At 35.4% G+C, this 9158-nt stretch overlaps 1 protein-coding gene across 1 annotated transcript; it reads right to left on the bottom strand.

Moving 5' to 3' along the window:
• Positions 1-1780: 1780 nt before the first annotated feature.
• Positions 1781-4916, bottom strand: LOC147396087 (COBRA-like protein 7). Its single transcript, XM_086449778.1, has 2 exons — positions 4208-4916; positions 1781-3493 (listed from the first exon to the last, which is right to left on the bottom strand). Exons 1-2 carry the CDS (start codon positions 4749-4751, stop codon positions 2076-2078), a joined length of 1962 nt encoding a protein of 653 aa, XP_086305904.1. The 5' UTR covers positions 4752-4916; the 3' UTR covers positions 1781-2075.
• Positions 4917-9158: the final 4242 nt, after the last annotated feature.

A 9158-nucleotide genomic window follows, 5' to 3' on the forward strand; every position in this document is an offset into this window, starting at 1 on the left:
TTATACCAGTGAGATCATCACATGAAAAACCTGCGAGAGATTGCATTACATGTTTTGGGAATTAAAATGAATAGTGAGCCTTAATTGAAATGTCGTCATATTCATCTCACCAAATGGTAATTTACCCTTATTATGAACATCAGATATGATGAGAACCATCAGTTTCCTACTGATGATGATTCACCATCTCTCAAGCTTGTTGAGAATTTTCTTCGGAACTGTCTGTATAAATGTATCTCTGAATCGGTTTTCAATGTTGTTTGTTTCAAGCATCAACAATATGAAAAAAAAAAAGATGAGAAAAGAGTTATTTCGTGTCATTTGTGATTCCTAATATTTCTGTTATTAACAGATTGTTTAGAATTAATGATAGTTTTTATGGGTTTTAGAATTGAAGTGGAGAAACAAAGAAAATATAATAAGAACTCATTAAGATTTTGGGTTAAAAATCATTTAATCAGATACTTGGAGCTTCAATTCCGACTCAAAATAAGTTTCATTCCAAGTTTGAAATTCGGGTGTCGGATGGTTCGTCCTACTGCCTATAGTTTACCAACTGTTAAACTTCAGAATTTACAGAGTTACAATTGTGGTTGTTGTAGAGATCAAAATCAATACGTTTAGATTTATGGGTGGTTGTTGATTACATTTCTGGTAATAGTGATTAGTGGGTACCCATGATTTGTTGATGGATTTTGTGATTTTTTTTCATTAACGACTTGTACCCAAACAGTGGTTTCATTATCAATGCTTCAAGAGAGAAAATATGGGTTTGATCTTAAGTTGAGTGATGTCCACATGCCTGACATCGAGCTGACAGGCACCACACCGGGGCCTCATCCTTCTCTCATCTTTCCATCCAAAGCTGAGGAACTAAAGAAAAGCCTCGAAGTCATCATCAAGGAACAAGATGCATCTCGAGGAGTGGAAGCCCAAAAAAGCTCTCCACACTTTGTATTCGTAGATTCTAATATCCGATGTTTATAATAGCATGTATTGATATCTGTTGATGACAGTAAGGAAGCTATAATGAAGGGCATTACAAACTGGTTTGATTAGTGATTTATTCCTTCTTTGATATGGACTTGTACAGATATATCACCTATGTCTTAAAGAGGATCATTGTTGTCTCAGGTCAATTCACTCCACACCCAAGGAACATTTTCACTGTGGATCAGTTTTGGGTCATCAAGGCTTCACACAACAGAATGGGAATACATCTAGATGATAGTTGTGATGACATTCCTCTTGTAAAATACTTGGATGAGGATGATCTCATGAGCGAACAATATATGTTTGGTATCTTTTCTCACCATTTCTTATTTTGCCCCCAATTGAAAACGAGTTTAATCTTTATGGGTATTCCATGGATGATATTTTGATACAGAGATGTCATGATTCTCTCCATGTTTGCCCAATATCCAATTTGCATGTATCCCTGTTATAGATGATTTCATTCTCTTTTCCAATCTGAGAACGAGAATCAAATTCCAAGCTCGTATCTACTTCAGGGATTTCTATTTACTTTGAGCAATGCCTTCCTTCTGTGCAGATATCCCATTTGTAGGGTGTTGAACTTTCAAGTTGAATTTGATTATGAATATGGGCCTCCGTGAATCATGATGGAAGAAAAAATTCCAACTTTCAATATGTCATAAACATGATCTTGGGGAAGTATAGAAATAATCAAATATCCAAATAAGTAGAACTAAATTATTTACATACTTACGACACCATTAAACAAAATATTGGTGGTAATATATAAGCAAAAACAATATAGTAAAATTGTTTAATGCTGAGCTATCTTCCGGATTCTCGATTGTTGAAACAAATTTATATCAGTTTACACACTTCAAATAACTACAGAGCTCCAAAAGGGCAAAAAACAGATGAAAATATTACACGCACAGTTGTCTGTCCTTCCCAAAAGAATTTGAGAATCTCACCAGCCACCCAACAAATGGAGGCTTCTACATTGTTTACTAATCAAAACAGAGATGTAGTTCATCATTGATGATCAATCATACCACCAAAGAATCAAAGAATCAGCATAAGTGGCTTCTCACCACAGTTATCTATTGCTGCAACAACATGAGCACAACACCAGCTATAATAACAGTCCAAATGCTCGTAGCTGTACCAATTCTATAACCATCGTTAGTTGGAATAACTGTCGGAAGGGAACACTCCTCTCCATTAAAGAAAACCTTTGTTGGGAACCCATCACCACCAGCGACATTTATTCCAGGTGTCATCTTCTTAGTAAATGAGATAACCGACTGCTGCTTCCCTGGAACCCGTGGATCCTTTGACGGGTTTGCTCCATCTTGCTCCGCTACAAGGTAATTTAAACCCGGATTACCCTGCATGAAGATGGTGTTGTTAGTACCATTAAGTGCACTCCCATTGAATGAATACATGGCTTCAAAACCAGGGGCAGCCTTGTCGAATTGAACAGCAGTAAACCAATCAGCAAAATTAGTGTCGCCCCAATTGAATAGAGTGATCCTCGCACTCCAACCACGGTTGTAGTCCGTGAAGACATGCCAATTGATGCTGACTCCACAGTTGTCCCCACAAGGCAAGGGGTTTGGCACCGTTCGGTGTTTAATATCAGCCCAAGCTAAGGCCTTTACAGTTCGATTGTCAAACGGGACGAGAAGAGAATCGGGTGGAAGAAGAAGAGCGGGTGCAGTAGTACTACAAGTTTGGCTTGGGTTACGTGGGCATCCACAAGCGCATGTCTTGCACGGTATGACCGAATCATTGTAAAATGCCGAGAAAGAAACACAGCATCGGGGACTCGAATCTTTGGGCTGTGTGATGTTGCAAACGACTTGCCAACTAGCAACCGCTGTCTTATTAGATGACAATCCACTTGGGTCAGGGAATTGGCTTGGGCTAACACGTAATGGAGGTCCACACTGGTAATCGGGGTTGAGTGTGCCGTTGATCTTCCAGTTTTGTGGTGGATTGAGCTGAGTTCGGTTGAGGTCTGGCGGCATTTTCTTTACTTGGAGCTCAAATACTGACATAGACTTGCTTGGATCCATTGAAGGAGGCAAGATTGTCCCGTCGTGGCAACAGAATGGGATCATCCCAAGTGTTGTGTCATTAGCCTTGGTGAGAGGGAGATCGACGATGGTTGGCCTTTTCTGACAGTTTAGAACGTTGGAAAAATCGAACTGTTTGTAGTACGCTCCTTGTGGGCCAAAGATGCAGTCGGTTGAATCCACAACGGATGGATAAGCCCCTCTCATGGTGTAGATGAATTCTTCCCTCATCCAATCCCAACTCAATTGCCAATTATCGAGACGACCAATTGGGTTGTGATTTGCGATTGTGACTTGTGCATAATATTCAGAATCGTATGATCTGATAACATCATAAGCGATAGTAAGATCACCATTTTGGCGGGGTAGGAACTCTTCTTCGGTAACGTTGGCTTTGAAGTTTGGGTCTTTAAGACAACAGACATGCATCTCACTTTTCCCTGTAGAGACCAGGTACATATATATAATTCAGAAAACAACTCTATAAGGCTGATAATCCTCAAAAATACATTACAAATTACACAAACAATTTTTTTCCAAATAACTGAAAAACAATGAACTATGGTCGGTTTAATCACCATTTCTAGGCGACGAAAATTAGGATCCAAACAGGCACCTGAATTCTTATTTTGCCAATTTTCTATGTAATCCTCACAAACAGAGCAGAACTGCCATCAGGCCCACTGAATCATCATCAATTACAGAGACAAATCGCCAAAAAAAAAAACCTAAGGGTCTACAGAGCAATCATCACTTAAGGGTCTGTTTGAATTGGCATTTTTGCGCCAAAAAATAGTTTTTTTTCCCCCCACTAAACTGTTGAAAATATCTTTTTTAAGAAGAAAAATGTCGGTCCAAAGAAGCCTGAATGTTAAATGAAAAACCCCTCTAATAATAAGAGGGAAACCTGCTCACATAACCAAATTCTCCATTTTCTCCATCACAAATTCTTCAGATTACGCAGAAACAACAAAGAGAACTGAAAAATGACAATAAAATTTAATCTTTTTCTTTTTCAATTATCATAAAACCCTAAAATCCCAGAAACATAATAAAGCAACCCCAGTCCCAAAACCTTTTTTTCCCCAAAAATCCAAAACCCCCAAATAAATCTTCAGATCAACAACAAGAAATTTGAAATTTGATCTACTTACCTTGCATAATGGGTCTGGGGCATGAAAACCCATCATTAACAAGAGAGATATTCGATGGCATCGGAACATCAGGAGCCCCAATTCCAAACTGGGTACCCAAAAAATCAATCTGAATTTGCATCTGACTCAGATCTCCAGCAGTTTCAATCGCAGTCTTGAGATCAGTACTTGGAAATCCAGCAAAAACAGTCCCATTTCCAACATTAGCTGGAAGACTAGTTCCATCAGCCAAGATAGCTTGAGAAGCAGAGACAAGATACTCATTGTGACGAAAACCCACAAAGAGTTTCCATGATTTGAGGTCATCGAGACCATTGTTAAGGATCGTAGCTGTTGATTCGAATCTGTAGGCTTGGTTAGATGGGTTAGAGGAACGAGGAGGGAGGCGTTCTCCAGATTTGTAGACGTAAGATAAGAAGATTCCATTGCAGGTTTCATTGGCTGGCGCTGGTGGTGGAGCTGATTGCGGTTGGGAAATAGAGATTGGGAGAGAGATCGAGATGATGAAGAAGAAGATACAGAGGTTTGGATGCTTGAAGGCCATGGTTTCTGGTTCTGTTTGAGAGAGAGAGAGAGAGATTTGAAGAAGAGAAAGAGAGAGCAAAAGAGGAAACGCGGAGAGAAATTTAAAAAAATAAAGAAATTAAAATACAGCTTAAAGAAAGCTGTATTTGAATGCGTGTTGAAGACTTGAAGCCGGCTTTGAGTCGTTCAGCACTACTGCTTCAAACTTCAAATTTCATTTTTATTTTTTAAGATTATATTGCCACATCAACTTTTACTAAGAGAACACCAATTTATATGAGACCATGTACCAAGTACCAACTAAGAATTATCACCCATTTTGGGGTGCTCTTAGTAAAAGATGGTGTGGCAATATATGATTTTATAGACACCCCTACACTTTTTGGTGAATTGAGATGCCCCTATGTTTTCAAACGGTTGCTATGGCATGGCCTTTGAAGTAAATGACCTAATTGTCTTACTCACGGAATTTTCAGCCTCAAACGACGTTTAAGATCTCCAAGGAAACTCATACGTTTCCTATTTGATCAGGTTTAGATTCTAGGGATCAGTAAATCCTTTCTATTCTTGGGAATCTCTAAGATCATCTCCAATCTCATAGCTCTGTTTGATGGACAGCCTTAGACGTCGTTTGACGCTAGCTCGTATATTTATTTTATTTTAGAATCTCTTGTTTGACGAAAGAACGTGATGAGCGGCTTAAGTGGCCCCACACATGTTGAAGATGGATGCATCAATTTGCCATTTGGAGATCTATGAGGAGTCTTTAGGTCGATTGGTGATCCAATATTGATTGTCCTTTATCCAATTAAAACAAGACACATGGACCGCTATGTTTGAACAGTTTTTTTTTTTTTTTTTTCTGACTCCACATTTACACTCATGACGTGGTATGCCCATAAAACCATAGATTTTTCCTTGAGATACACAATTGCATGTATTTACGGGGATGTGCAATTGTATGAGAGAAAAAAAAAAATGTATGATTTTATGCACATACTACTTCAAGAGAGTAGAGTGGGGTCATTATAGGTGATTACTCGGATCACCAATCGTTTGATTTTTCCAATTTTCCATTATGGGTCCCACACTTAAAATGGAAAATGATACAGTTTCTCATTTAAATTACACAAAAGTCACGGAATGGGGTGTACGACGAGGGAGTAGATCCGTTATAGTACCACTTTCCTTATTAATAGTAAGATTTTAAGAGAGACAACTAAAATAGGGCATAAAACAAGTCAAATCTTATCTAAAATTTGAGTGATTTGAATTTGATTTTGAATTAAGTGGGTTTGATTTTTTGAAGTGTATCTGAATAAAAAAAAAAGGGTCAAATATGGGTTGATGTCCCTTGACCTTAGTCAGTTCCAGATAAAAAACAGATCCATGTTTATATTCGCCTAGATTTGAATGATATATTACTTTAAAAATTATATATTTTCTATGTTTTTCAATATATCTTTCTTCTACTACTTTAATATAACATCAATTCTTATAAAATAAAATAATTATAAAAAAAAAAAATAGAATAATATAGTAATTAGAAAAAAGAAATATAGCAAAAAAAAAAAATGTTGAATGGTCTAAAATTATCTATTTGTCTAACCCAAATCAAATAATTCGGTCGAATCGAATCTAGATAAGGATTTAGTGAAAGTAAAATGGTTCAAATACAAATCCATATAAAAAAAATTGGATATAGATCCGACTTGAACCCAACCCCATTTTAAGCCCTAAACTAAAGAGACTTTGTATTATGTTTTTGTGTTTTTCTTCTCTATAAAGATCTATAATTTTTTTTTTCATATTTAATTTCTGTTGTTGAAGAGGGATCATTGATGCATTTATGTTTTTCTTCTCTATAAAGATCTATAATTTATTTCTAACCATTGAAAATGGGCAATTACTTTTTGTTTTTTTGTTTTTTTGAAATTTACTTAATGGTTTTGTTTTGATCAATATGATACTACCGAAATAAAACAAAAATTTTAGATCTGGATCTTTTTTTTATCTTTCGGATATCACAAGAAATATATTCCTAAAATTTCATTTTTTTTTTAATATGTAATATATTTTATTTTTAATGATTATTTATACATTTTATAGTTGGAATTTGGTCCATTTTATGTAAATTATTTATATATAACTTAAAATATTTTACATTATGGTTGTAATTGTAACTTGATTGTAGGTTTGAATCAAATTTATAAGTGTACATCTATCTTCATTGGAGTTAAGAGTTATTTACTCTTTGGAGATGAAGCTTAGGTCTTCTAAGACAAATAATCCAAGATGCCTCGTAATGGCTTTGACTTTGCTATTTACAGACGTAAGGTGGGGTTGACTCCAACATATACTCATGACTTGATTGATTTTTATTATTTATTCTAGAGGTCAAAGTGTGATCCAATTTTGGTGGTTTTAGGGATTTTTTGAACTCCTTTTATCTTTGAGGAGGCTATCATGTTCATGACCCAAACTATTCTTAATGGATTTGTTGGCCTGGGCATTGGTTGATAACGTGTCTTAATTTGTGCCTCGATCCAGTGTCTTGCACATGGTTTTAAAACTTGTTTTGACGTCTCGAGTTATTCGTGAATGAGACTAAGTCATCTTGGATGAGTTTTGTGATACATTTGAAACGTTTCATTCAACAATGAGAAAAATGAACATTGGATTTTAAATCTCGTCTGATACATTGACTTGTCCTTCCGTCTCGTTATTGGGTGATACTGAGACGACTTGACTGATACATCTCGATCTTGGACGAATTTTAAAACCATGGTCTTGCATCAATTACATTAACATTTTCAGATTCGAGTCATGGACCTATACACCCAGAAAGTGAGAGACCCATTCTAGTCGATAGGCCCAACCCAATCATAACCCATAAAAGGCCTAAGATTATCTTCATCAATAGCCAAATTAACATAAATGTTGCTAGTTGTAAATTGTTTTGTACTTAAAAAGATGATATAAGAGGTTGAAGAAGACACGTCTTGACACTAATATAACATGTTCTAGAATTGGACCAAGCCTTGTGGGAATGATTCTCATCAATACCAAACCCCATGACTTTTTAACTAGTATGACATAAATCTCTAAAAATAAAATGGTTAATGTCTTCCTATCAACAAAATGTTTATTTTAATATAAATGATTAATCCTCAAGATTAGTTGTGTGTGAAATGGATTTGAACTATTGACATACCCAATCAAACAAATTATATAGAAATTTTCAAATTTTGTCTAAACTTTCACACGTGGTTCATTATATATAGCGAGATTTCGACATGCCTGTCCACGTTTTGGGGAGTAGTTGAGATAGGGTGAATTACCATTATGTGACCTGAATTTGTCAAATTTATGATTCTGTGATTAATTTTTGACGAATTCACAATTCCGGCTCACTATTCATTTTAATTACCTAAATGTGAACGATAATGTATTTGAAGGTTTTAAAGTGATTATTTCGCTGGTTTAAAGTGACTATCTCATTAAACCTGTGAATTTGTTACCATTCACGTTTTGGTAATTAAAATGAAGAGTGAGTCAGAATCGTAAATTCGTCAAAAATTAATCACATTTTCTTAAATGTCTCATCATATGTGATGTATCTTTTTTATTTTATAGATTAATGAGGCTTCCTTGAGAATGGAATATCAGTGTGAGATTTGGGGTTATGAAATCAGTATTTGAAATGATTTTACACCCTAACCTTGCAAATGCCATTAGTGATAGACAATTTTTTTAACTGCTATTGGCACCCCAAATTTTACTTATTACACCCCAATTTTTTAAAATATTTATCTCACTCCAAGTTAACATTAAAACACACTCTTCAAACATTACAAATGTTTGACCAAATTATAATCTCAATGTTATAACACTCATTCAAATAATTTTAGTAGTTTTTTATAATTATGATTAGGTTCATATAAAATCCGAACCCCAAAAAATAGAAGTCTAACAAAAAAAATAAAAATTAGAGAGTTTCCATTGGCACCCCAACCTTTAATTATTCTCAACCACTCACTTATTTTTAATTGGAGTGTAATAAGTAAAAGTTGGGGGTGCCAATAACAGCTTTTTTTTTCCTCCTTCTTCTAAACACACTTTCTCATCTGATAACCCACAATTTGATTTACTATTTTTGAAAAGTTCGTGATCACGAAGATCGCAAGTCTCTTGGCTTCCAAATCTAAGACCTATTTATCCTTGACAGAGACGTGGATTAATTCATTTTGCACCATCTATAGTCTTAATCAAGGTTTAAGAAATACTTCATCATGTTTTACTGACTTTCACTTGATCTTATTAGTGATTGGATTTGGGTGTTGATGTGCCCTAAACGCACGCATTAAGATACGTACGTTAAAAATATATTTTTTCTAACATAAAATGCCTTAAAAAAAATTCTACT

The sequence above is a fragment of the Akebia trifoliata genome, chromosome 8 (genome assembly GCF_017979445.1).
Source record: "Akebia trifoliata isolate Shusen 1 chromosome 8, ASM1797944v1, whole genome shotgun sequence".
Taxonomy (NCBI): Eukaryota; Viridiplantae; Streptophyta; class Magnoliopsida; order Ranunculales; family Lardizabalaceae; genus Akebia; species Akebia trifoliata.

Bases quoted from the DNA above. Each gene is read 5' to 3' on its own strand.
- LOC147396087 (XM_086449778.1), bottom strand. From the start codon at position 4,751: ATGGCCTTCAAGCATCCAAACCTCTGTATCTTCTTCTTCATCATCTCG. The intron at 3,494-4,207 runs GTAAGTAGATCA...TGGTCTCTACAG, and splicing joins CCCCAGACCCATTATGCAAG to GGAAAAGTGAGATGCATGTC.